This window comes from Ornithorhynchus anatinus, chromosome 11, assembly GCF_004115215.2.
Source record: "Ornithorhynchus anatinus isolate Pmale09 chromosome 11, mOrnAna1.pri.v4, whole genome shotgun sequence".
Taxonomy (NCBI): Eukaryota; Metazoa; Chordata; class Mammalia; order Monotremata; family Ornithorhynchidae; genus Ornithorhynchus; species Ornithorhynchus anatinus.
This window is the reverse complement of record NC_041738.1, coordinates 52,822,859-52,850,032: the sequence shown is the minus strand read 5'-3', so window position 1 is coordinate 52,850,032 and position 27,174 is coordinate 52,822,859. Positions and strand designations below refer to the sequence as shown.

The window sequence follows — 27,174 nt, the reverse complement described above, 5'->3', positions numbered from 1 at the left end:
AGGAGGCAGCAATCTAGTGACCGCATTACCTTGAGCTTCTAGAGCCCAACAGCAAGCAGAAGTCCCAATCCTAGGCACAGGGAGCTTACCTGATTACCCTGTATCTACCCCACTGCTTAGAACAGTGCTCTGCACATAGTAAGCGCTTAACAAATACCAACATTATAAGGAGCAACCCAGAGGGAAAGGCAGAGAAGAAAACAGGGACAGAAAGACTTGCCTTGAAAATGCTCGTAGCACGTCGTCCAGGAGCTGAGAAGACCTGCAAAAGATTATGGACCAGTTTGTGGTGCCTGCCAAGCACCGTGAATGGAGGTTAAGCTTGAAGGTTTCTGAATCAGTCAGTAGCATTTGAACACCTATTGTGTGCTGGGCACTGGACTAAGTACTTGGACAAGGACAGTATAATTAGCTTTCAAATTTACTCCCTAAGGAAAAATGTAGTTAGCTGAAGATTTGGGGGAATAATAAAGAACTAGAAATGGCTTTTAAATTCTGCTCGCTCCCCTGCACACCATCCAAACTGAATTAAGTCAGAAAGGCCAGGAAACCCTTTGGAAAGATGGCAGACTGACTGACCCCAGTGGGGCATCTGGCCCCAGACAAAACCATAAGATTTCAGAGGTTTGTTTCCAACCCTCGGGATGGTTTCGTGATATGGATCTGCCTCATCACGTGTTTAACATCACCTTTACCCATGACCTGTTTTAAGGAGAGTCCCTTACTTTGTAGCCCTGGAACACAGCTAGCCACCAGCATTGAAGGCAATCTTGTCACCACAAAACTCCTCGGGACTTGACATCTGCAGAGTAGAGATCAGTCAATCAATCCATAGTATCGATGGGAGCCCTTCTGTGTGCCGAGAGACCAACAGAGTTAATGGGCCACGTCAACTAATTAGTAGACACAGTCTTTGCCCTCAGGGACCTTACCATCTGCGGGTGCGAGGCAGGGGAGGGAAGGGAGATACTCAAATGAAGCAATAGAGTGTATGGGATTTGTACTTAATTGCTGAAGGGGGTTGTGGGTATTGTGCTTAGGTATGATTGGATAAACATGAAGTGAGGAGATTGGAAAGAAATCATGGAAGGCTTCCTGGAGGAGATGTGGTTTCAGAAGGGCTTTGAAGATGGGGAGAGCTGTGGTCTGTACGGGTGTGAAGCGGGTGGGAATTCGAGGCGGGAGAAGGCAGGAGCAAGAGGGCGACCACAGGGGAGATGAAAACAAGGTCCAGCCAGTTGGTGGATTTGAGAAGAAGAAAGTGTGAGAGCTGGGGTGCGATGGCTGGAGAAAGCAGATAAGTAGGAAAGAAAGAGCTGATTGATAGTCTTAAAGCCAGTGGTCAGGAGTTTCTCCTTGATGCAGCGAGAAATGGGCGGCCATTGAAGGTTTGGGAGGAGACGGGAGATGTGTGCAAAATATCCTTTTAGAAAAATGATCTGGGCAGTCGAGTGAGGTATAGACCTCTGATGGGAGTCACCCACCCAGTCTGCTTCTCTCCCCTTCTTGTCCTCGCCACTCTGCCAGTCCACCCCAACTTGTTCGCTTGTCAGGCAGTTGAGAACTAGAAAGCCTGTAAAGAAGTTCTGCCTCTCTGATGGAAAGAAAGCGTTTTAAAACTGGTCTCAGTTTAAAACGACACAGAGAATGCAAGTTGTGTTTCATGGGGATAAGTGGCCACTTGGTCACTTGAGAACCCTCTAGTGAAAGGGAATGTTGTTGTCCTTTATCTTGCCTTGTGACCCGGTGCCTCATTATCCCGTTGGCTATTGTTTTTTCTTGAATTCTTGGCACAGTTCAGCGGAGCAGGGGAGGAGAAGTTGAAACAAGCAGCTGCCACTTTTTGCAGCAACCAGCCTTTCGCCCTGGAAATGATCAAATCTCGTCAGAAGAAGGACTCACGCTTCCAGACCTTCGTGCAGGTGGGTTGCATTGAGTCAGCAGAGCTCTCGCCAGCCCTTGACTGTTCAAAGGGAGGATTGACCGGAGGTTGTCTTTTCTTAAGAGACAAACAGTTCTGAGGATTCTGGTAGGGCAATTCCCCACAACCGGATTATACCTTTGAAATCATTTCTGGAGGGTGGAATGAACGCACTGAAATAATAGAAAATGCTTCGATAAAATGTCGAATGTCCAGACCTAGACAGAGCCCATAGAAATGCCGCATTGCTGTGGAGATTCCTCAACCCCCTTCCTCCCCACCCCCCACACACACCCAGGGAAAGGAAACCTTTGGGCTGAAGCAACCCTGAGGTCAAGTAATAATAATAATGTTGGTATTTGTTAAGCGCTTACTATGTGCAGAGCACCGTTCTAAGCGCTGGGGTAGACACAGGGGAATCAGGTTGTCCCACGTGGGGCTCACAGTCTTCATCCCCATTTTCCAGATGAGGGAACTGAGGCCCAGAGAAGTGAAGTGACTTGCCCAAGGTCACACAGCAGACAAGTGGCAGAGCCAGGATTCGAACTCATGACCCCTGACTCCGAAGCCCGGGCTCTTTCCCCTGAGCCACGCTGCTTCTCTAAGTATGGCAAAAGACTAATACCTGAGCCGAGGGAGACTGTGCAGTGAAAGAGAGAGAAAGACTGTGCAGAGAGAGAAAGGTAGATACAATAGTAAACTCTATTGATAGAGGCTGCTATTTGGAACCTGAAAATATGTCATTACCCTGCTTAGCTGGTAGGGTATTCCAATCCAAGAAAGCCACTTGAATTTTGAAAGATGGAGCAGGTTTTCTCAGCGGGTGAAGTCGAAGACGACTTTGTCCCTGGAAGGCAATGACTGCCATATGATTACGGATGATGCCAGTTCTCTGGGAAGTAATGAGGGAAGGAAAGTCGTTGGATTTTTTTGTCTTTTTTTTTTTTTTCTGTCAAGCCCCTCCCCATCCCCCCAACCCTGCGATTGAAGATGAAGCTGGGCTCTGTTGTGTCGGTGATAAATCTTGGCATTTCTTGTCTTATATTTAATTACCGGAAATGAGGTGTAATAGACATTTATATGATGAATCGACGGTACATGTTCAGGTAATTATAGTCTTAATAAAAATGACAAACGCCGTTATTATGCTATTTAATTTTAGGATGCCGAGAGTAATCCACTGTGTCGTCGGCTGCAGCTAAAGGATATCATTCCCACTCAGATGCAGAGGCTTACTAAGTACCCCCTTCTGCTGGATAATATTGCTAAGTACACAGGTACAGCCTTCCTGCTGAAATGGAAAAGACCACCCCCCGCTAAGTCATTTCACACCCAGTACCCTTGCCAGACCTCCAAGGGGTGTGAGTAAGCGCATCGATCAAGATTCAACTGAGTCTCATATTCCTTGTCTCCAGAGCTTTTGTTTGGACCGTTTCAGCATATGGCAGTTTCCATTTAAATTCTCCTACAGTGCCCTGGGTTGGAGGAGGAGTTTGACCTCCGTCCCTGTCCCTTTTCAAGGCTACCATCCTCTGGGGCATAAAAACCGGGTTCCTTGCTTAGAAATGCTAATAATGGTATTTCTTAAGCGCTTACTATGTGCCAAGCACTGTTCTAAATAACTTCAGACCTTTTCTTCGATCCAACTGCTGTCTCTCTCATGCTTAATGGTTCAGTACAAACTGCTGGATGCTTCCACATCTGAATGCTCCAATAGGAAATTCAAAATTATAGTTCTCCCTAATGAGAAGAATAACTGTGGGATTTGTTAAGCACGTGAATCCACATTGCACTATCTTAATAAAACCATCTTGTCTTTTACATCCATGAAGGTGGACCTCAGTTAGGTTCTTTTTATTTGAAATTGTAAACATAAGTGAGTTTGAAACTAGGCACACAAGTGGCATAGGGCCTGGTAGTGTATTTGAACTATTGAATTAGAATTAAACTTTGGTTTACACCTTGTCCTCTGGTTCCCTCCTTTCTCTCGGTCACTGTGTCCCATTTCAGAATGTCCAGAGGAAAAGGAAAAGGTGAAAAGGGCAGCAGATCACTGTCGCCAGATCCTTAACTACGTGAACCAGGCAGTCAAGGAGTCCGAGAATAAGCAGGTAAAGGGGGAAAGCAGCCAGCTGCATGATGGCAGAGGAAAAGACGGGAGGCAGGGAGCAGCTAGAATCCGCCAGGCTCCGGTGGCCCCCGGGGTTGGAGAGGAAGGGGAGATAGAGCTTCGTTATCTACTTTACTTTTGGGGCGAGCCAATCAGTCAGTCGGTCATATTTATTGAGCACTTACTATGTGCAGAGCACTGAACTAAGCACTTGGAAGAGTACAATACAAAAATAAACAGACATATCATCTGCCCACAACGAGCTTATGGTCTAGAGGGGGAGACCGACATTAAATGAATAAATCACAGATATGGACATAAGTGCTGTGGGGCTGAGGGGGAGATGAATAAAGGGAGCGAGTCAGGGTGACGCAGAAGAGCGTGGGAGAAGAGCAAAGGAGGGCTTAGGCAGGGAAGGTATCTTGGAGAAGATGGGCCTTCAATAAGGCTTTGAAGGAAGGGAAGAAAATTGTCTGCCGGATGTGAGGAGGGAAGGGCATTCCAGGCCAGAGGCAGGATGTGGGTGAGAGGTCGGCAGCGAGATAGACAAGATGAAGGTACTGTGAGAAGCTTGGGCATTAAAGGAGTGAAGTGTGCGGGTTGGGCTGTACTAAGAAAGCAGTGAGGTGAAGTAGGACGGGGCAAGGTGATTAATTGATTTAAAGCCAATGGTGAGGAGTTTCTCTTTGATGCAGAGGTGGATGGGCAATCACTGGAGTTTTTTGAGAAGTGGGGAAACATGGCCCGGACATTTTTGTAGAAAAGTGATCTGGGCAACAGAGTGAAGTATGGACTGGAATGGGGGGAAGACAGGAGTGAGGGAGGTCAGCAAGGAAGCTGATACAGTAATCGAGGTGGGATGAGGGTTGGATTATCATGGTAGCAGTTTGGATGAAGAGGAAAGGACAGATTTTAGTGATGTTCTGAAAGGTCGAACTGATGGAATTTAATGACCAATTGAATATGTACGTTGAATGAGAAAGGGAAGACAAGGAGGCAGGTGCTTAGTAGAGTGCTCAAGCACTTAATACAGCGCTTCGCACACAGTAAGCACTAAAAAAATACTACTGAATGAAAAGGGTAATGCCAAGGTTATGGGCTTATGGGACAGGAAGGATGGAGGTGCCATCTACAGTGATGGAAAAGTCAGGGAGAGGACAGGGTTTGGGAGGGAAGATAAGAATACATTTTAGACATATTAAATTTGAGGTGACGGGAGGACATCCAAGTAGAGATGTCTTGAAGGCAAGAGGAAATGTGAGACTGCAGAGAGGGAGAGAGAGCAGGGCCGGAGTTGTAGATTTGGGTATCATCCGCATAGAGGTGGTAGTTGAAGCCATGTGAGCAAATGAGTTCTCTAAGGGAGTGGGTGTAGATGGAAAATAGAAGGGGATCCAGGACTGAACCTTAAGGGACCCCTGCAGTTACGGGGTGGGAGTAGAAGAGGAGCCTGCAGCAGAGGATGAGCGGCCAGAAAGATAGGAGGAGAACCAAGAAAGTACAATGCCAGTGAAGCCGAGGCTAGATGATGTTTCCAGAAGAAGGGGGTGGTTGACAGTGTCGAAGGCAGAGGTCGAGGAGGATTAGGGTGGACCCGAGGCCGTTGGATTTGGCAAGAAGGAGATAATTGGTGACATTTGAGAGGGCAGTTTCTGTGGAGTGAAGAGGACAGAAGCCAGATTGGAGGGGGTCAAGGAGAGAACTGGAGGAGAGGAACTTGAGGCAGCTGGGTTCCAGTGACCCCTGGTGAAATGAAAAACTGCCTTTCTCGAGCCTCTCTAACTTCACTAAAGCAAGAACCGTGACGTCTTGTCTCATTTCCAGCGCCTGGAAGATTATCAGCGCCGCCTCGATACGTCCAACCTGAAGCTGACGGAATACCCGAATGTCGAAGAGCTGAGGGTGAGAGTTGGTCTAACGGTGTTAGGACTCTGGGGCTATTGTTAATAACCAACTGGGGACCAGAGCCTTGGGAACTACCACCAAAGATGGCATTCTGTTCTCTCTCTCTGTCTCTCTCTCTGCGCGCACCGTGTTTCTTTTAAATCTCTTGCCCCTTTTGGAAAGACTTTCCAGTTTTCATAAAGTTCACTTAGGATAGTGCTTTGCGGGGATTTTCTTTTTAAATTCCTTTCCATGGCAGGGTGACAGGAGCTGGCAGGAGACTCAGAAAGGTTAATTATACTTGAATTATTTTCTAATTCATTGCACTTTGCATAGAAGAGCTGTTCCTCCCAGCAAACTTCCTAAATCGTTGGACTGAGCCAAATGACTTCACTGCCTTTCCTTGGAAGCTTTTCCAAAATAAATACAAAAAAATGCCTATAATTACAAGAATGACAGGAAAACCCAGGCTAATTACCACCTCTGGTACGCAGCTTTTATATTGTGACTCCAGTGTCCCTAAGGTTTTCTGAACAATTTCATTCAAGTCTTGCCCCTACTAGACAGCCAATTTAGGCAAGTCTCATGGGTGGTTATTTGAAATAGACTTCATTATATGTTATAACATCCTTCGGATAAACACGTTAATATGCTTAACCTGTGACCTCTGGAGAGTGTGATTTCCTGGGGCTGCAAGCAGTGCAGTTGCCCAAGTAAGCAGCAGACAAGAAACAGGATTTTCTTTCTTTGGTAAGGTATTGGGCTCTCGTGTTCACTATAGGCGGCGGTCCCTAACCTGCCTTGCACCTCAGTTCAGTCAAGGAACTCCATTCTCCTGATTTACACGTCCTAGAACCCAGACTAGGAAGAAGACTCACTTGCTCCGAGTACTGTGCTCTGCACTCAGTAAGCACTCAATAAATACCACTGGTTGATAGGCACTGGGAGAAGTTTCAAGAATACTGATTGAGTCCCTGGCTCCCAGTGTAGCCGAGGGGAGGGGGAGGGAAGCAGATACGCCAAGAAAGAGGAACAAGGGAAATTCAATATAAAACAGCAACAGTTCTGCGAAAAACAGTTCGTCAGAACGTCCCCAACCCCCCAGAGAGGAAATAGTCTTCTGGCCCCTCATCACTCCAAGCCAGACCCTCCCTGGTCACACCCTTCTCTGTTTTCTAAGTGATCAGAAGATAGGCTTTTGCTTACCCCTCTCCACCTCCATCCCTCTCTGCATTGCTGTGGTCAGTGAGACTTGACCCACCTTGGGGAATTGAAAGCATAGTAACTGGCTAGTGGTGAAGCAGCTCAGGCAAAGTGATTACCTTGTGGTTAGAACAGGAGCTTGGAGGCAGGACTTCTGAATTATTATTTTTATTTTTATTATTATTAGTAGCAGTAGCAATAGTACTATTAGTAGTTCTACTAATAATAGGGGTATTTTTAAAGTGCCTACTGAATGCCTAGCACTGTACTTGGAGAAGCAGCGTGGCTCAGTGGAAAGAGCGCGGGCTTTGGAGTCAGGGTTCATGAGTTCGAATCCCAGCTCTGCCACTTGTCAGCTGTGTGACTGTGGGCAAGTCACTTAACTTCTCTGTGCCTCAGTTCCCTCATCTGTAAAATGGGGATTAAGACTGTGAGCCCCACGTGGGACAACCTGATTCCCCTATGTCTACCCCAGCGCTTAGAACAGTGCTCGGCACATAGTAAGCGCTTAACAAATACCAACATTATTATTATTATTACTAAGTGATGGGGTAGATATAAGATAATCAGGTCCCACTTGTGGCTCACGGTCTGAGTAGAAGGGAGGACAGGTACTGAATGCCCATTTTGCAGATGAGGGAACTGAGGCACAGAGAAGTTAACTGTCTTGCCCAAGGTCACAGCAGGTACGTGGCAGAGCCGGGATTAGAATCCCAGGCCTCCGACTCCAGGCCCCTGCTTTTCCCATTAGGCCATGCTACATCTCAGTTGTTTTTTTTTTCCTGAAAGCTGGCCGTTCCTTCCTGTGTGATCTTCAGCTAGGCCCTTAAAGAATGGACAGTCATCTCATCTGTGAAATTTCATCCTTGGAAGTCCTGCAGTGCTTATTGCCTACAGAGGTTGGGGATTTGAATAAGGAGTATATTTATTACAGTGACGCTACTGAAGCCCCTGTTCCAGTTACGTGGACTTTCCCGAGAAGGGCCTCTGCAGAAAGCATCATCATCTTGAACTCCCGGAAAACCTTTTGTTGTGCTCTCTTCCTCTTTGCAGAATCTGGATTTAACCAAGAGAAAGATGATTCACGAAGGACCGCTGGTGTGGAAGGTGAATCGGGATAAGACTATCGGTAAATTTAATACTTTTTGGGGATTTACCTCTGGAAGAAGGAAGGAGTTGCCATTTCCCATTTTCGATGTCAGCGAATAACTTGTGACCAGTTCGTTTCTCCCAGAGCGGATGTTTACTATGTGTTTTTGTCTGATCTGGAGTTGGTTGTGAAAATTAAGAATAAGTAGGGACTGTGCAGTGTATCTTGGCCTGCTCAAATCCCATCCGTTGCCCAGTGCTGATGTTCTGATGAGTTCCTGCCAAGCGTTCCTTAGAACAGCCCAGCTTATTGAGTAATACATCAGGCGACGCCTTTTGGTGTTAACTGGGTCCCAACATACTTGTCTTTTTAATGCTTTCCCTGCCTTTTCTAGATCTGTATACACTGCTGCTGGAGGACATTCTAGTGCTGTTACAAAAACAAGATGACCGGCTCGTGCTGAGGTGTCACAGTAAAATTCTGGCATCTTCAGCAGACAGCAAGCACATATTCAGCCCCGTCATCAAATTGAATACGGTATTGGTTCGGCAAGTGGCAACCGGTGAGTTCATTTCTGAGGCCTAACTTAACGCTCGTTGTGGGCAGGGAATGTGTCTGTTTCTTGTTATATTGTACTCTCCCAAGCGCTTAGTTCAGGGCTTTGCACACAGTAATATATATGATGGAATGAGTGAATTGACTAAACGCCCGGTTCAGAATCAGTCAGCAGAACAAAACTGAATGTTGGCTAATCAGCATAAGGCCCGGGGCTCTGCGCCTTCGGTTACCAGGCGATTGACTGATTGTTCGATATCGATCTCCATTTATAAGCCAAGGAAAGAGCCCAACCTTATAGGGACAGGCAGGATTTCATGTCCCTGAAGCAGTGTAAGGTTTCTGGTGAAAGGAACTGTGTATGGACAAAGTAGTGGTGGCCTTGTAGAAAAAGCATAGACCTGGGAATCAGAAGAGCTGGGTTCTGGTCCCGGCTCTGCCACTGGCCTAGTGGAAAGGCCATGGGGCTGGAAGTCGGGATCTGGATTCTAGTCACTGGCCACTAGCCTGCTGGGCCCCCCTGGGCAAGTCACTTCACTTTTCTGGGCCTCCGTCAATCAGCCAAGCACTTCTTCAGTACGGAAGCACCGTGACCAATCTAATTAACTTGTATTTACCCCAGCAGGTAGAACGGTACTTGGACACAGAGTAAGTGCTTAACAAATACAATAATAATAATAATAAAAGAGTAGGTAGACACTATGACTGCCCCCAAGGAGCTTGCAGTCTAGAGGGCGAGATGGACATTAAAGTGGAAGTGTTTAGTGCAGTGCTCTGCACACAGTAAGTGCTCGAAAAATACGATTGAATGAATTATTGATTAAGCCCCAGTTTCTTCATCTATAAAATAAGGATAAGGTAATCGTGAGTCTCTTGTAGTACAAGGACCATCTCCGATCTCATAATTTCATATCTGCCCAGGGTAAGGACTTAATAAATGCCATTAGTAGTAGTAGGTAGGAGGTGGACTGTAGTGAATTGAAGTTTGTGTCACTCTTGCCTCTTAATCAAGAATGAAGTCGGAAACTTACATTTCATTTATTCTGGAGAACGAAGCTCCTTTTATATATAGCTTGTCATGTGAGGGGTAGCCAGAAAAATTTGTGACTTAGCATATGAACTCCTTGGAAGAAAGGCAATTTCAAATAAACGTGAAATACTAATGGAGTTTGACTAGGAAATGTAACTATGTTGACATTCGCTTGGCTCCACTAAATTGCAGAGACATTAATGATGGCGACTTTTGTCCTGTGTCTTCCAGATAACAAAGCTTTATTTGTCATCTCCATGTCAGAAAATCGCGCCCAGATTTATGAGCTGGTGGCACAGACAGTTTCTGAAAAGACAGTGTAAGTGACAGGCTCAGACATCTTTCCTAAATATTTCCCATTGTCTTTTAAACATAGTATTTCACAACTTGATTGGTTTTGCAGATAGGACTTTCAGAGCAGTTAAAAAGCTATGGTACAACCCAGCCTTTTTCCCCTCACATCTTTCTAGAAGAAAACTCTTCCCCCTCACCTTCCCTACTCCCCTCCTCTCCCCAAAATGCACCCATCTGGAGGTAACCTTTTAAAATGTGGGGTGCATTGTTCTTTGAGTTGCTTCTGGCATCTGCCCAAGTTGGCATGGATAATTTTGGTGGGGGGAGGTGTGGATGTTGGTTGGGGGTTGTTTAATGATATTTCTTCCCCTACCACACAAACGTTGGTTATGTGATTCCTCCTTCAGTTGGCAGGACCTGATTGCTCGGATGGCTGTTGCAGTGAAGGAACAGTCTACAGTTCCGCTACCCCAGTCTCCACCTTGCGAGTGAGTTTGGCTTGGTTTGGGGGTGTTGGGGGAGCTCTGGTTCTGGTGTCGGCAGGGCAGTGGGGATATGTGAAATAAGTGGTGGCGATGTTAAGGAACCCGATGAGACCGAGGGATTGCTTTTGTCTCTGTACAGAGGGGAGCGGGATGAAGAGGAACCCTCCAAATTGAAGGAGGGGCCTCAGGGTATCACGGCGAGCAATCTGCAAAGTCCAGGTAAACCTCTGCAGTCCCTCAAGGGAAGTTGTCAATATCCAGTCAGTTACAAGGGATTTGGGAAATGTTTTGGGGGTGTTTTTTTTTTCTTCTCTTTCAGTTCCTTAGAGAAACTCTGACTAGAGATCTTGGCTGTAGCCCATTTAACAAGATGTGACTGGTAATTAGTTTAGACAGGGCTTGTTTTTGCATTCTTCAAGTTAGGAGTTGGATTCTGTCCTGCAGATCTTTCTCTCTTCTTCCAGCATTCCTGTTTTACCCCATTGAGTCTTTCACTCTTCTCACACACTTAATCTCTCACTCTGCCCACATTTGGGAGGTGATCTTTAATTCGGGGTGGCACGTGGCGGGGTGACGGATAGGATTTCACCTCTTACATCCGTTGTGCCTCTCTCTCCTCTTCAACAGAGAAAGACTTGGGTTTAGAGTCAACGTTAATGTCAAAGGCTCGGTCCCACTCACCTGTGTCAGCCGGGAAGCCTGAGGTCGATGTTCTTCTTGGGACCAAGAGAGAGTTTGAGAAGGAGGAACATGCAGAAGAAGCCCTCAAGGAAACTGGGATGGACTATCAAAGCCCAGTCCTGGATCCACATTTTCCTGTTTCAGAAGAACAGTGGGCATTGGATGCCCTGAGGAACTGTAAGTCACATTGGCCGACTCCAGTGGATGTTGATCCAAGTTATCCCAAGTCCAAAGACCTGCAATAAAATACCAAGAAAGTTGAACATCCTTGGTCAGCTTAGGAGGCAGTATTTATCATCTTTCGCTTTTTTGACCTAAGCCGATTTCTCCCGGTCTCTCGGACACCATTGCCATTCATTTTATTGATGGGAAAATCACACTACATTTACTTTGATTTTCCCTGTGCCCTTTGATTTTTTTTTCTTTTAGAAGCAGTGTGGCTCAGTGGATAGAGCCCAGGCTTGGGTGTCAGAGGTCATGGGTTCCAATCCCAGCTCTGCCACTTGTCAGCTGTGTGACTGTGGGCAAGTCACTTCATTTTTCTGTGCCTCAGTTACCTCATCTGTAAAATGGGAATGAAGACTGTGAGCCTCACGTGGGACAACCTGATTACCCTATATCTACCGCAGCGCTTAGAACAGTGCTCTGCACATAGTAAGCGCTTAACAAATACCAACATTATTTTTCTTTTCCTTTAACATAAGAGAACTGGATGTTGGAAAGCGAACTGGCTCCCTCATGGCGAGCCTGTAAGTTAGCATCGGTTTAGGTGGGTATCATTCCCTTAAAAAAGAGAATTAGCATGAGCTAGTGGAAAGAGAACAGGCCTGGGTTCTAATCCAGACCCACCGCTTGCCTGATGTGTGATTTAGACAAGACACTTAACTTTATGCCTCAGTTACCTCAACTGTGACTGTGCTTCTATGAACTCCCTACCTCCTGTCTCTTCACTCTCGAGACCATACTTCATCTGCTTCCCAGATCATTTTTCTTATTAAAAAAAATGTTCAGTCCACATTGTCCCCACTCCTCAAAAACCTCCAATGGCTGCCCACCCACCTCTGCATAAAACAGCAGCTCCTATTATTGACTTTAAGGCACTCAATCAGCTCTCCCCATCCTTCCTTACCTCGCTGACCTCCTACGACAACCCAGCCTGGACACTTTGGTCCTCTTACTGTACCCTACTCACTGTTCCTCAACCTCATTCATTCAATAGTATTTATTGAGCGCTTACTATGTGCAGAGCACTGTACTAAGTACTTGGAATATACAATTCGGCAACAGATAGAGACCATCCCTGCCCAATGACGGGCTCACAGTCTAAATAGGGGAGACAGACAGCAAAACAAAACAGAACAAAACAAAAACAAGGCAGCATCATCAAGATAAATAGAATCAAGGGGATGTACACCTCATTAAGAAAATAAATGGTGTAATAAAAAATATATACAAATGAGCGCAGTGATGGGGGGGAGCAGAGGGAAAAGGGGGGCTCAGTCTGGGAAGGTCTCTTGGAGGAGATGAGCTCTCAGTAGGGCTTTGAAGAGGGGAAGAGAGTTAGTTTGGCAGAGGTGAGGAGGGAGCGCATTCCAGGACAGCGGTAGGATGTGGGCCAGGGGCCAACGGCGGGACAGGCGCGAACGGGGGACAGTGAGGAGGTGAGCGGCAGAGGAGCGGAGTGTCCGGGGAGGGCAGTAGAAAAGAGGGAGGTGAGGTAGGAGGGAGCAAGGTGATGGAGAGCTTTGAAGCCAAGAGTGAGGAGTTTTTCTTTCATGCGAAGGTTGATGGGCAACCACTGGAGGTTTTTGAGGAGGGGGGGTGACATGCCCAGAGCGTTTCTGTAGGAAGATGATCCGGGCAGCGGAATGAAGAATAGACTGGAGTGGGGAGAGACAGGAGGAAGGGAGATCCGAAAGAAGCCTGACACAATAATCCAGTCGGGATATTATGAGAGCTTGTACCAACACGATCGCCGTTTGGATGGAGTGGAAAGGGCGGATCTTGGCCAAGTTGTAAAGGTGAGACCAGCAGGTGTTGGTGACAGATTGAATGTGTGGGGTGAATGAGAGAACTGAGTCAAGGATGACACCAAGGTTGCGGGCCTGTGAGACTGGAAGGATGGTCATGCCGTCCACAGTGACAGGGAAGTCAGGAAGAGCACAGGGTTTGGGACGGAAGATAAGAAGCTTAGTTGTAGACCTTGACTGCCTCACCACTAACCCTACGCCTCTGTCCTCCCTCTGGCTTGGAACTCCCTTCCCCTCCATATCCAACAAGCCACCATTTTCCCTATCTTCAAAGCTTTACTAAAATCCATATCTCTGCCAAGAGGCCTTCCCTGACTAAGCCCAGATATCTCCTATTCGCCCTTCCTTCTGCATCACCTATGCACTTGCGTTTGTACCCCCTTAAGCAGTACGGTATTTACCCAACTCCCAGCCCCACAGGACTTATGTACATATCTTTATACTCTGTCATTTCTTGTATCCGCAATTGATTTTAATATTCTGTCTCCCCTTGTGGGCAGGGAGTCCATCTTCCAACTCTATCGTATCGTCTTCTCCCAAGCAGTTAGTACGGCGCTCTGAATACAGACCTGTTTCAATAGATAACATTGAATGATTCATGTAAATGGAGATTAAATACCTGTTCCCCTCACACCCATTTACACTGTGAGCCCTATGTCAGGTAGGGATGTGTCTGATCTGCTTATATTGTATCAATTCTAGTATTTAAGACAGTGCCTGGCACATAGTAAACACTTAACAAATACCACAAAGCATAATAATGCTTATATTTCTAGGAATTTGTTAGGCATTTACTATAAAACCAATTATCTTCCTCTTCTTCCTCCCATTCCCCTTCCTTGTCCTCTTTCTCGTTCTCTTTTTTTTTTTTTAGCTCTTACTTTGTTCCAGGCACTGTACTACACACTCAGGTAGATACAAGGTTGTCAGGTTGGACACAGTCCCTATCCCGCTTCGCAGTCTTAATCCCCATTTTACAGATGAGGTAACTGCGGCCATCCTCTTCCTCTTCTCCCCCACCCATCCCCTTGTCCTTCCCCATCCTCTTCCATGTAATAGAGGAAAAATAAAACTACCTTTGAGTGCGAGTTGTACACCTGCTAAGAGTTTCCACTGCTGTGGCAAGCACTGCTAGCAGAATTTGAGAAAGAATTCTCTGCATGGCACCAAACTCTGGGGAGCTCAGTAGGTCATGGGGCGGATGGGTTTTCAGATCAACGTTTTTGGAAGTATTTGTGGGAAATTCGTGGCAGGGTAGTTTGAGGGTAAAACATCAGGTGTTTGCCCACAGTCACTCAGGGCAAAAGCCCATGTTTTATCCTCTAACTACTGCTGTAGTCATTAACGGAGATAAGAATACTACCCAAATGAGGACGCTTTATTGTAAGAACTAAACTCCTTCCTTGCAACTCCTTCCGCCTCCACCCTCCCTCCCCCAGCCCGCCAAATATCACTGATGGGAAAGTGATGGTGACCCATGCATTTGGCTGCTTTTTAACCTGAAATGGTGTGGTCTTTTTATTTTTTTTATTAAGAACTCGTTGATTTAATTAGCCAATCGAATCCTGGAATCCTCACTTTTAAATACTGTAGTTGGTGACACTTTTTCCTTTCATTTCAGTGGATCTGCTAAAGCAGTTATTGGTGCGGCAGCTGGGTGTGACCGAGAAAGGGACTTGGGAAGACTGGCAACATGTTCCCAGGAGTAGGACAGCCTCTCAAGGGACCCGGGCAGGCAGCGGGATCCACAGCGGACCAGGCCCCTCTGCCAACCACCAGGCTGCCCAGCCCGGAGAAGCCCGGCTGCCCCGCAGAACTGAGACTGGCCGAGCTACGGCTTCTTATGGCCCAAGGACTTCCGTCGTATCCCCGGCTCCCCGGGACCCTCTGGAGCTGGCGTCCCAGGAGAGCGGGGCAAGGAACAGTTTGGCAATGGACCACGTGATCCCGACCCCCGAGGCGCCCCCCCCAGATCTGGAAGCGGGCCCTGATGACAGTGGAGAGCACTTTTTCGATGCCCGCGAGGCCCACAGTGATGATAATCCATCAGAAGGGGATGGAAGCGAAAGGAAAGAAGAGGAGGTGGTGCAGTTACGGATCTCAGGCAAGATCACACTGGCAGATGGGATTGGGGCCTGTTGTCTCTCGGGGCTCCAACAGATGGCCCCCCAAATGGTGGCCCTGGACTTGAGCTTGGGAAAACATTTTTTTTTTTTCTTCTAAAATACCAACTGATGCCAGGAAGGGCTACCTAAATGGAAAGGAGCTTCGATGGAAATGCGTTAGTCTTCTCAGAATGGGCAGCTCGGAGAAAGTTGGGCAGGAACTCCCTGGAAGGATTTGCGTCATGCGGGGGGTATTCCCTGCCAATTTATCCAGGTTTTAGACTCAGCCCCATAGCGTCACAAAACTTTGGCTGGTGGCAAATGCTAACCTATCAAACCTAGGGTCTCACTTTCCATTTTGAGGGCAGGGATTGGAAAAGGGAAAGAAGACAGAGAGGGGGTAGGGTTCAAAGAACAAACAGGCCAGCAAACCACCATGTTGCCTGGAAATTATCAGGTCTCATCTGAGAGCGGGGTTGAGTGAGCCTGAGATTACTGAATTTGGGGTCAGTTGGCCCCTCTGCATTGCATCGTTTCTGCTCACAATTTGAAACACGCACAAGGTCAGGGGTGTTCAGTGAGGCAGCATGAAACCTTTTTAAAGAGCTCTAATAATCCCAAATATCCAAAATAATTCTAAAAATGCACCTAGCAATGACACTGGGAAATGTAGAAAGGAGTCCCCCAGCTGGACTCTTCATAATACCACTGTTCTCAATCCCAACTCTGAAATCAGAAATGCTTGATCCAGTGCAGCTCATTTTACTCATCTGTTCTCACCCTTCACTCCTAGTCAATGCCTTAATCCTTTATTTAGAATAGGGACTTTCCAGAAACAAGACCTTCCCCATTTCAAGGACATAAGACTGTGCCACTGAGGACCCTTTAGAGGCATGAAGAATATTTCCGTAAAACGGAATAGGGTCACAGAATGTACGTTTTGTTTATTGTACAGAAAGCGGAGTAGAGAGCAGTGTCTCTTTGGCCGTCTGAAAATATTTAGGGTTTTAAAAATTGCTAATTGAAAGGGGTTGCCATCGACCTCTTCATCAAACAGAAACTCCTTTCCATCAGCTTTAAAGCAGCTAATCATCTCTTTCCCCCGCACTTTACCTTGCTGATTTCCCACTACAACCCAGCCCACAAGCTTCGCTCCTCTTACACCAGCCAGGTCACTGTACGTCAGTCTCGTCTGTCTCGCCTGCAACCCCTTGCCCATGTCTTCCCTCTGAGCTGGAGCTCCCTCCCCCTTTATATCTGACAGACCACCGTTCTCCCCACTTTCAAAGCTGTACTAAAATCCCATCTCCTAGAGGGCTTGCCCGACTAAGCCCTCATTTTTCTCTCTCTCTCTCCCTCCCCTCTTCTACTCCCAGCACCTTCTGCATCACTTATGCGTTTGGATCTGTACCCTACCTTCAGCCCCAGAGCACTTATGTGCATACCTGTAATTTATATTAATGTCTGTCTCCCCCTTTTAGAATATTAGCTCCTTGTGGGCACGGAATGTGTCTACCAGCTCTCCTATTGTACTTTCCCAGAAGCTTAGTACAGTGTTCTGCACACAGTAAATGCTTGATAAATGCCATTATCATTAAGCACGCATATTGAGGGTATTATTGAGTATCTATCTACCCCAGCATTTAGTACAATGGTTGGCACACAGTAGGTCCTTAACAAGTACCATTAGAAACAACAGTAACACCCAGAGGGTGCAGTGCACTGTACTAAACATTTGCAAAAGTACAACAGAAGTGCAAGAAACATTCCTCACCCACGGTCAATGAATGGTATTTGAGTGCTTACTGTGTGCAGAGCACTGAGTTAAGCACCTGGGAAAGTACTATATAGTAGAGTTGGTAGACCCTGCCCACAAGGAGCTTACATGTGGAGGGAGACAGATATAAATACATTTACCAGTAACTGACTGGAGAATTGAGACTACGAATGTACACACAAGTGCTGAGGATTAGTAGAAGTAAATAAATAAGTGACTTATTTATATTAATGTCTGTCTCGCCCTCTAGACTGTAAACTCGTTAGAGGCAGGGAATATGTTTGCTAATTCAGTTGTATTGTGGTCTCCCAAGTGCTCAGTACAGTACTCTGCACTTAGCGCTCAGTAAATATGATTGAAGTGCTGGAATACCAATTTGCATGAGGTAAGCGTTCAGTAAATACCATTTATTGATTAATTGGGGATGGTTGTTGAGTAGGTAGGATGAGGGAGATTTTAAGGAGACACACCCTGTTTGTATATTATCTTGAAATCAGTTACCTCTTAGCACTGGGGTCTTTGGTCCTTTGGACTGTTGGCTTGTTGTCCAGTTAGTGGTATTTTTTGAGTGATTACTGTGCACAGACCCCTGTACTAAAGCACCTGGGAAAATATTATACAACGGAGTTGGTAGACGCGGTCCCTGCTCCCAAGGCATTTATAATCTAGGGGGAGACAGACGTTAAAATAGATTAGGGATAGGGAAATAGAGCACACAGTAATCGCTCAATAAATGCAATTGAGACAGATGTTAGAATAGATAAGGGATAGGGGAAATAGAGCACACAAGCAAGCACTCAGTAAATACGATTGATAATATTTACCTAAGGACTGTAGAGCTGGGGTGAATAGCAAAGCATTTAAGTGCAAGGTCTTAGCGGTGGTTAGTGCCGGGGCAGAGCCGACTCTGAGGGGAGCGCGGTTAACCTGATTTCAGCTCTTATTTTCCGCATGCAAGCAGGGGCAGTCAGTGGAGTAATGATGGTATTTCTTAAGTGCTTACTACGTGCCAAGCACTGGGTAGATATGAGGTAACCAGGTTGTCCCATGTGGGGCTCACAGTCTTAATCCCCATTTTACAGATGAGGTAACCAAGTCACAGAGAAGTTAAGTGACTTGCCCAAAGTCACACAGCTGACAAGTGGCCGAGCTGGGATTAAAACCCACCACCTCTGACTCCCAGGCCCGTGCTCTATCCATTACACCATGTTGCGTCTCTGTTTAACATGTACAAAGCCTCATTCAATCAATCACTGGTATTTACTGAGCGTTTGTTAAGCACTTGGGAGAGTACAGAACAGCAAATAGTAAGCACTTAACAAATACCATAATGATTACTGTTAATTATTACTGTGTGCCAGGCACCGTACTAAGCAATGGGGTGGTCACAAGCAAATGGAGTTGGACCTGGTCCCATGTGAGTCTCACAGTCTCAATCCCCATTTTACAGATGAGGTAACTGAGACACAGAGAAGTAAAGTGACTTTGCCCAAGGTCACGCAGCAGACAAGTAGACACATTCCCTGCCCACAGTGGGCCTTTATTCTAGAAGGGGAGGTAGATCCCAGTTAAAAATGTAATGTGTGATGCACAAGCTATAGATCTGTACTTTTTTATCCTTAGGAAACTTTTTGATCCTTGATGGATACGAGACGGTGCAGGAGAGCTCCACGGATGAGGAGATATCATCCTCCTTGGGCCCCTCGTGCACTGCAGGCCCCAACTCTCTGGACTGTGCTGACGAGCAGGAGCGTTTCTGCCAGGACGCTCAGCCCGATGGAGGCAGCTCTCCCTTCACCCCGGAATGGCTACATCCGCGCTTGGGAGTCCCGGGAGAGCCGGGCTTCGGGGCCCAGAGCCGCCCTCCCTCTGGAGATTCCCGCAGCCAGATCTTGCAGTACATTCAGAAGATAGAGGCCGACCTGGAACACTTAAAGGTACCCAAAGGCCCCGGCTGCCCAGACCGAACCTCAGGCCGGCTCCGTCCATGGAGGCCCGGTATTCCCGATGGCTCAGGCGGTGGTAGCCTGGTGAGCCAGCCAATGTGGGGGAATGATTGAGGAGAGTTGGTTGTTGCAGTTCAGCTTGCAGAGGCCGAAAAGCGGTAGGCGGAGGTCTCGCGGAGCGCAATGCACTGTGGTAAGCGGGTACCCTCCTGGGTGCCACCCCGGTTTGGCTTGTGAGTAGGCCCAGTTGGTAACCATTGCTCAGGGACCCTGGTGGTTTGGGTCCCTGACCCCACCCCCCCATCCCTCCACCCGCTGGCCTGGACTTTGAAGAAAGGCTTGGTAGTCAATCAGTCGTATTTATTGAGCGCTTACTGTGTGACGGGCACCGTACTAAGCCCTTGGGAGAGGACAGTATAGCACACAGTAAGTGCTCAATAAATAAATACAATTGGATGAACAATATAGCAGACACATTCCCTGCCCTCGATGAGCTTATAGTCTAGGGAGGAGACAGACATTTATAGAAATGAATAAATTAGATATAGTCCCCCTAACCTGACAGCCCATTGAGGGGGGCAAAGACTGAGCATTTCCTTTGCCAGTCTTGTAGACATGCTAATCAATCAGTGGTATTTATTGAGCACTTAATAGATGCAGAGCACTTTATTAAGTACTTGGGAGAGTATAGTACAGCAGAGTTAGTGGACCTGTTCCCCGCCCACAGCGTGCCTATGGGCACGTCTGGGGACTACACAGCTTAGGTTATGGCTTACATTCCCTGAGTGGGCTTGGAGAGTCAGGACTAATCAGGGCAAAGATGAGGAGTCAGTGCCAGCCTCCGGTAGCTTGGGGTCGGCCTGGCTGTCTGGTGGGGATTCGGGTAGAAGAGGAATTCTCCGAGGGAAAATTTTCCATTTTCAAAGTTTGGCCCCGGGCAGATACAGGCAGTTTCTTTTTGCCTGTATCAGCATCCCTAGACCTTGCTTCCGAAAACACGTCTGACAAAAGAGGAAGTAAAGAAAGAGTGTCACGCTGATGGAAACCAACTCATCCGGGTTTTGGCATCATGTATTTTCCCTGGCCGCTCTCCATGAATGGGCTTGAACAAAAAGCTGAGATAAGCACCATTTGTCTGGGGCTAAATCACAGGGTCAGGAAAAGCTGAAGCTTTAGAAATGGTATAAGTTTGTTTGGGTGGGAGGGGTTGCAGGGTTTTTCACTCTTTAGCCTTTTCAATCAACCAGTGGGTTTTTTTGCGGGCTTACTCTGTGCAGAGCACTGTTCTAAACACCTGGAAAAGTAGATTATAACAGTCAGTGGACTCATTCCCTCCCCACAGTAGGCTTACAGTCTAGAGGGGTTGATCTTTCCCTACTGATCTCCAGGAGAAGATCTCCCCAAAAAATTGTAATGAGGAGGTGGTGATTGTCTATTATTCTAAGCTCTGAAAAGCTGGAACAGACTCTGAAGGGGAATATATGGACTTTATGGGGTTTTATCCATTTTAACCCAGTTTTTTTCATGTATCGTAGATTTTTGAAAGTGATTAGTATCTGGGTTAAAACCCCACAGTTTCATTTAAAAAAAATGATCGTGTCTTAACTTTCTCATTCACTGTCAAAAACAACTTGGCAGCTTACAAATACATCCTCACTCTGCCGTGTCAACTTAATGCAACTGGGTAATGAATTACCAGCGTCTTCCCTGTTGGGTGTAGTTGACGTGTATTTGGGAATGTGATACTCGGGAGGTTTGGTCACTTTTAAACGTCAAGCGTGATTTTCCTTCTCTCCGCCCTCTGGAGTTTTCTTGGATAACAGGTACCTGTGATGAGTTTGAACAGACTCCCTGAGTGTTCCCAATTTTCTTTATTATAGATAGCATATCCTTAGGTCCATTCCAAGACTATTCATTCATTCATTCAATAGTATTTATTGAGCGCTTACTATGTGCAGAGCACTGTACTAAGCGCTTGGGATGAACAAGTCGGCAACAGATAGAGACAGTCCCTGCCGTTTGACGGGCTTACAGTCTAGGGTATCCAGCAGTGATAGAGAAGCAGTTTAGCCTGGTGGATAGAGCATGAGCCTGGGAGTCAGAAGGACCTGGGTTCTAATCCCAGCTCAGCCACTTGTCTACTGGATGACCTTGGGCGAGTCACTTCGCTTCTCTGTGCCTCAGTTACCTCATCTGTAAAATAGGGATTATGACAGTGAGCCCCATTTGGGTCAGGGACTGTGTTCAACCGGATTTGTCTGTAACCACCCCAGTGCTTGGTACAGTGCCCGGCACATAGTAAGCGCACAGCAAATACCACAGCCATCATCATCATCATCATGGAAGCCGCAGGTCAAAACCGACAGAAAGCTGTTCAAGTTTGGATTGACTGAACTCGATTGGAACCGCTGAGATCCCTGGGTCACTTTCAGTTAATCAGTCAGTGGTATTTATTGAGTACTTACTGTGTGCAGAACACTGAACTAAGTGCGTGGGAGAGTACCGTGCAACAGAGTTGGTAGAAACGGTCCCTGCCTAGAACAAGCTTCCAGTCTAGAGGGGAATTATTCATTCATTCAGTAGTATTTATTGAGCGCTTACTATGTGCAGAGCACTGTACTAAGCGCTTGGAATGTACAATTCGACAACAGATAGAGACAATCCCTGCCCAATGACAGGCTCACAATTAGTGATCTTACAGTCTCAAGTAGGCCAACAGGTAGCAGCGATGAGGGCTCACTTAGCCACTTGTGCCACTGGCAAGTTCTGGAAACCCCTTCTAGACTGTGTGCTCATTGTGGGCCACGATTGTCTCTCTTTATTGCTGTATTCTACTTTCCCAAGCGCTTAGTACAGTGCTCTGCACACAGTAAGCGCTCAATTAATATGATTGAATGATTGAAAGTAATTGAAGAAAAATGTGAATTATGAAATTGAAAGATAATGTAAATCTAAAATTTTTGAAGGGCCCTGACATAATTTAGAAACAATGGTAAATTCCCCGCAAATGACATATGTTTTTAAGCACCACCAACACCAAACCCTGTTTTAGAGAACTGGCTGTTCTAAGTCTAAGAGGACCAGTCAAGAAGCAAGATTACATCACTCCAGTCTGAAAGAACCTAAAGTACCGAGTTGATGCCAGCCTTGTTCCCCGATTAGACTGTAAGCCCGTCAAAGGGCAGGGACTGTCTCTATCTGTTAGCGATTTGTACATTTCAAGCGCTTAGTACAGTGCTCTGCACATAGTAAGTGCTCAATAAATACTATTGAATTGAATGAATGAATAGTTCAGGGAGCACAAGGGCAAACCTGAGGCAGCCCCAAATAGGCCTGGAAGTCTCCATCCAGTCATCCTAGTGGAACCTGTAGGTCCCGCTTAGAGTAAACCTGGGATCTGTGGGTTAATCCCAGAACCACCAGTAGCTTCTGCAAACCGGGGGTCTACTAGGGCTGGGGTTAGGTCAGACCTCTCAGTGCTTCTGTGTGTGGGCCCCCACATTTTTCCTGGGCCCCCCCCCTCGGTGTTTCCTCTCCGTGGTGGTAGGCACTTAAAACGGGGTTGATGATACTTCGGAGGATCACAAGTCCAGCCGTGGATCCGAAAAGGGACAAGTGCAGCGCTCTCAAAGAAACTCATCCCATCTCAGAATTCATCTCCATTCTCTTGTAGGCACAGCTACCAGAGAGCCCGAGATCCGTTGTGCTCATTGTACTTGAATAAATATTAGCTCTAGAGAGTTGGGGACTCTTTGTTGAAGGAGCAGGAGGGTTAGTTCTAACAGCTGGCCGAAGTCCAGCCTCCTAAATTCCCTCTGGAGTTTCTTTTGGAGCTCTCCTGGTGATTTTTCCTGCCTGCTGTCCCAAATTGTATAGTGTCACTCTGGAGCCGATAAGTTGGCCAAAATTCACTCTGAGGCGAACGATTCCCAGATATAGCAACTTAGATCAAACGATATCCGGAGTAGTGGCTCTAGAAACCTTCACTTGTGGGAACCTGAAGTTCTTTTTTTTTTTCCTCCTCCTTTTATTTTTGTTTCTCTTAATTTGCTGATAACTGAGGGACTTGAAAGAACTATTTTTTTACCCACCTTTTTTCCTTGGAAAGTCCATACCCAAGAGGTGGCTGATGTTTAAAGGCAGAGAAGGGGAGGGCTTTAATGATTTCTCCTCTAAACCGTTGCATGAAAAGCATACTTCCCTCCCCCCAAAAGCTTTGTTAGACTTAAAATGAAGCACATGCGGGTTTTGTCTTGCAGGAGGTGGAGGAAAGTTACACCACTCTTTGCCAAAGGCTGGCTGGATCAGCCCCCACAGAAGAGCACTCAGGTAGGTGAAAAGTCCAGACACCCATGGGCATGCCTGGCCCAGAGCAGGGAGGAAAGTTAAGCTGAAAGTGGAAAACCTTGACGGGTCTGGTTGCCGTTTTCAGTCCTTCTTAAAGAGAGAGGTTCCTCCCTCCCCCGCCTCTCACCCCACCGAAGCTGGTGTTTTCTGACTGTGCTTTCCCCTCCCTCGACGATGAATTCACTTCATGAGAAGCAGCATGGCCTAGTGGATAAAGCACGGGCCTAGGAATCAGAGGTCATGAGTTCTAATCCTGGCTCCGCTACTTGTCTGCTGTGTGACCTTGGGCAAGTCACTTAACTTCTCTGGGTCTCAGTTCCCTTATCTGTAAAATGGGGATTAAGACTGTGAGCCCTATGTGGGACAGGGACTGTGCACAACCCAATTTGCTTGTATCTACCCCATCGCTTAGAACAGTGGCACATGGTAAGCGCTTAACAAATACCATCATTATTAGTATTATTTCCGATCGCCCCCTCTCCCATCTTCTATTCTTTTTTCCTTGCCTCCTGTGCCTCTCTCAGTAGTAGTTACTTCATTTTCCCCTCCGCCCCCTTGCCATTTTCTGGGTTGCCAGTAGCTCTCCCAGCTAAGACTGGTGCCGGCTTGTCTTCCCTCTATACAGATAGAAGCTAAAGTCGCATCTCCCGGAGGGGCCTGAAGGAAGAGCGTCGTCGGCCTCGCGTCACCACAGCCCGGCTCTCGGGTGGATTTGGGAAGGGCGAGTGACGGGAGCATCTGCCGGGGGTCCGACCGAGGAACAGAGGTCTCGAGCGTGCTCGGCGGGGAGATAGCTGGTCCCTGGAGGGGCAGCACTGCCCCGTCCAGGCGGCGGGAGCCAGTAGCTTCTACTCTTACAACCTCCTCCTCCCCTCTTGGAAATTCATTTGAACACAAAAAAAAGCAACCAAATGTACAGAGCTTTGGGGGTAGGCCATAAAAATATATTTAGACTTTTAAAAAAAAAGAAAAAAAAAGAAAATCAGATGTATTTATTTGACTTCATTCCGTATTTTGAAAGCACATTTTAATTTTTTTTTTTTTTGCTTTATTTTTGGTTGGTTTTAATTGGGTAGTGACAGTTTTAGCCCTTAGTATTTACTGCACCCAAGGTCAGCTGGTCCTGAAGTCAAAATTCAGACCTAATGGGAGCTGGAGTTGGCAAGAGGGAGGGATGGAGGAGGAGGAGGAAGAGGAGCGGAGGGTATGTGGTTTCACCGGACCAGACTTGGCAATCCCTGCTGGTTGGCATCCAGGCTGTTTCCGGAAGGGCCAGCTCTCCCCAAGACTCCCGTGAAGAGGGTCTGGACTGTGGACTGCAGTGATCGGGCAGCAAGGGGGGGCTTCCCCGGCCCCCTCCCCAGCAGGGGAAAGTCTCTTCCTCTGCAGCTAAGGTCACCTCCCACGTAATGAAAATTCTCAATGCACTAAATAGCCAGGCACTTGAAAATTGGTGAACTTAGTCTCTCCTTCCCACCCTCCCTCCCCCACCCCCCGCCTCATCTTCCTCTAAGTCGTGGGATCTAAGAGGAAGAGGAGAAGCCAGATGTTATTTTCTTGACTGTAAGATAGTCTTGATATTGTCTCATTTTTGTAGTGATCTGTGGGGCTTGGGCACTTGTGTAAAATTGTCCACTGCTGGTTGAGCAGAAAAAAAAGCAAACAAAAAAATATTTCAGAGAGAAAACTGGGAGGGGTGGGATGGGGGTGGGGGGAGGGACTCGGGTATGGGCGTGTCTAGCTGAAACACTACTGAGTTGAACCATGGCTACCGTTGGAGTTAGCCAGGGGTACTGCTGATTATAGGGCCAGTAAGTTTTTAGTACCTGGAGGTTTGACTCGCTGAATTTGCACTGATCGTGCCAAAGTACTCTCGGATCGCATCAGAGCCGAGGCCGGACTGGAGAGAGACGCCCTGGAGGATGCTGGGGATGGCCTACAGCTGCTCCGTATGGCACTTCTTTGACTTCACGGCTCTAGCACACTCCATCCTGGGAGCAAGACGGACCTTGCAAATCACAGACGGTTGCCAGAACGCACGCACGCACGCACACACACACACACACACACACACACACACGAGCCTCCAGGCTGGCCCGCGGTACCACCTACTCCAGGACACATCCCGGAATTGGCAGTACCCGACAGCGGACTGGCTCAGTCGAGAAACCGTCACTTGCAAACTCCTTCATTCCAACAGTTTTTCGACAGCATTTTTATCTGCATCAGTCAGGGGAGCCACATTCTGTGCCAAACTCGCAGACCTGATAGCCTTTAAAGGAATTCACCTCCCGTTTACGTGTTTCAGCGGTTCTCCCAACAATCTCCATGGAGGGTCAGGTTCTAATGTTCACTTCCTGTTCTCTTGCGGACATAAACGATCGGGTCTTTTGGCATGGCACGTGACGAAAAGCCCCCCGCTGCCTATCGGGCGTTCCGTGGCTAGGGCCTAACCACTCCATCCGGCAGAATAAGGTTCCGGGCCACCCTCGTCTAGAACCCGAGCTGTGAAAGGATTCGGCCGCTGGCATTGATTTTTGGACTCCGTCTGTGGGTCGGTTCTCGATCCCAGATCGGAGACGAAATGCAGTTTGGGCCGCGATGGGGTCGGAGAGCTTTTGTGGTAGAACTGAGATGCGTGGCGGATTGGCTGGGCGGGGCGGTTCCCAATCAGGCCAGGGGAGCGAGCTGGAAACAGAGCGGCTTCCCCTTGGTGCTGGCAAGGGCACAGTCTCTGGGGTCAGGTCAGAGAGGACGCCACCTTCTCTCTCTGGGGCGGGCCAGCCTGCCACCCAGCCAGTCTCTTCGGCAAACAGAGGATCAGATCCCATTCTCCCTCCCCAGGGGGCCCACAGTAGAAGGGGGTGAACCATGCTCAGCCGTCAAACCGGCGTCTGCATGTTGAAGGGGCTTCTGTGGTGGTTTTTTCAGAGAGCAGTTGGCAAGGTCTCCGACTTCATATCCTGAAGTCACCATCGCTGCCTCAAAAGTCCCTTCTCCTCCTCCCTGCTCCTCCACAATTCAGCTCATCTGGGTGTGCTTTCCAGCAGCGGCTTAGATTTCCCATCTGTCTGACTCTGAGCCCCAGGAACCAGCCACTCATTTGGGTGGATTGGTGCAGATCCTGGCTCTACCAACGTTTGAACTCTCCATCCCGCTGGTGACCTCTGGGGCTTAGGGTGCAGCGGCACAGGAGAAAGCAGGTTCAGTTTTTCGCTCATTCAGAAACTGCCAGGAGCCCGAGGTCCCTTTATTGTTCCTTGGCGTCCCTTGCTTGCTCTTCGGTGGAGGTAGGCTTGGTGCGCTGGGTGCAGGGGAGCCCGGAAAGAGAGTGGTCCATGTGTACTTCAAGCAGGGAATCTCTCTTCTCCTAGGATAGAAATACAGTGTTAGTTGGGGCTAAGAAGTCCTCCCCATCCCCTTGCCCCAGGCCCCCCAAAATGTCCAATGTTACATAGGTCAGACCAGAAAAAGGAAATTGAGGGGGGGAGGGGAAGGAGACCCCATTCAGTCTGCTTTTTGTGGTCCGTCCTGCAATATCATGAGCATCTTGTAAAACAGCTACTCATCTATTTTGCCCTCTCAAAACCACCCTCCCCTAGCCCCTACCCAATTGTCCTTTTGCTGGGAGTGGACTGGTTAATCCCTTGCCTTTGATTGAGCCCTGCTGTCCTCTACTGGTGCTGGTGGTTTTGCCCATTAATTTGGCGGAGTTT

General features: G+C 47.5%; 1 protein-coding gene across 4 annotated transcripts in view; it reads left to right on the top strand.

The window, feature by feature from the left end:
- Window positions 1–24,440, top strand: part of ARHGEF12 (Rho guanine nucleotide exchange factor 12) — a 138,647-nt gene extending 114,207 nt beyond the window's left edge. For all 4 annotated transcript variants that reach the window (XM_007668016.3, XM_039913490.1, XM_016227502.3 and 1 more), the window contains 14 exons: window positions 1,797–1,922; window positions 3,084–3,198; window positions 3,932–4,032; window positions 5,856–5,933; window positions 8,172–8,247; window positions 8,603–8,770; window positions 10,025–10,112; window positions 10,495–10,575; window positions 10,712–10,791; window positions 11,200–11,430; window positions 14,905–15,387; window positions 18,789–19,102; window positions 23,371–23,440; window positions 24,084–24,440. In XM_007668016.3, the coding sequence (XP_007666206.2) occupies window positions 1,797–1,922; window positions 3,084–3,198; window positions 3,932–4,032; window positions 5,856–5,933; window positions 8,172–8,247; window positions 8,603–8,770; window positions 10,025–10,112; window positions 10,495–10,575; window positions 10,712–10,791; window positions 11,200–11,430; window positions 14,905–15,387; window positions 18,789–19,102; window positions 23,371–23,440; window positions 24,084–24,094 (2,022 nt within the window). In that variant the 3' untranslated portion in view covers window positions 24,095–24,440. The remainder of the gene's footprint in view (window positions 1–1,796; window positions 1,923–3,083; window positions 3,199–3,931; window positions 4,033–5,855; window positions 5,934–8,171; window positions 8,248–8,602; window positions 8,771–10,024; window positions 10,113–10,494; window positions 10,576–10,711; window positions 10,792–11,199; window positions 11,431–14,904; window positions 15,388–18,788; window positions 19,103–23,370; window positions 23,441–24,083) is intronic.
- Window positions 24,441–27,174: the final 2,734 nt, after the last annotated feature.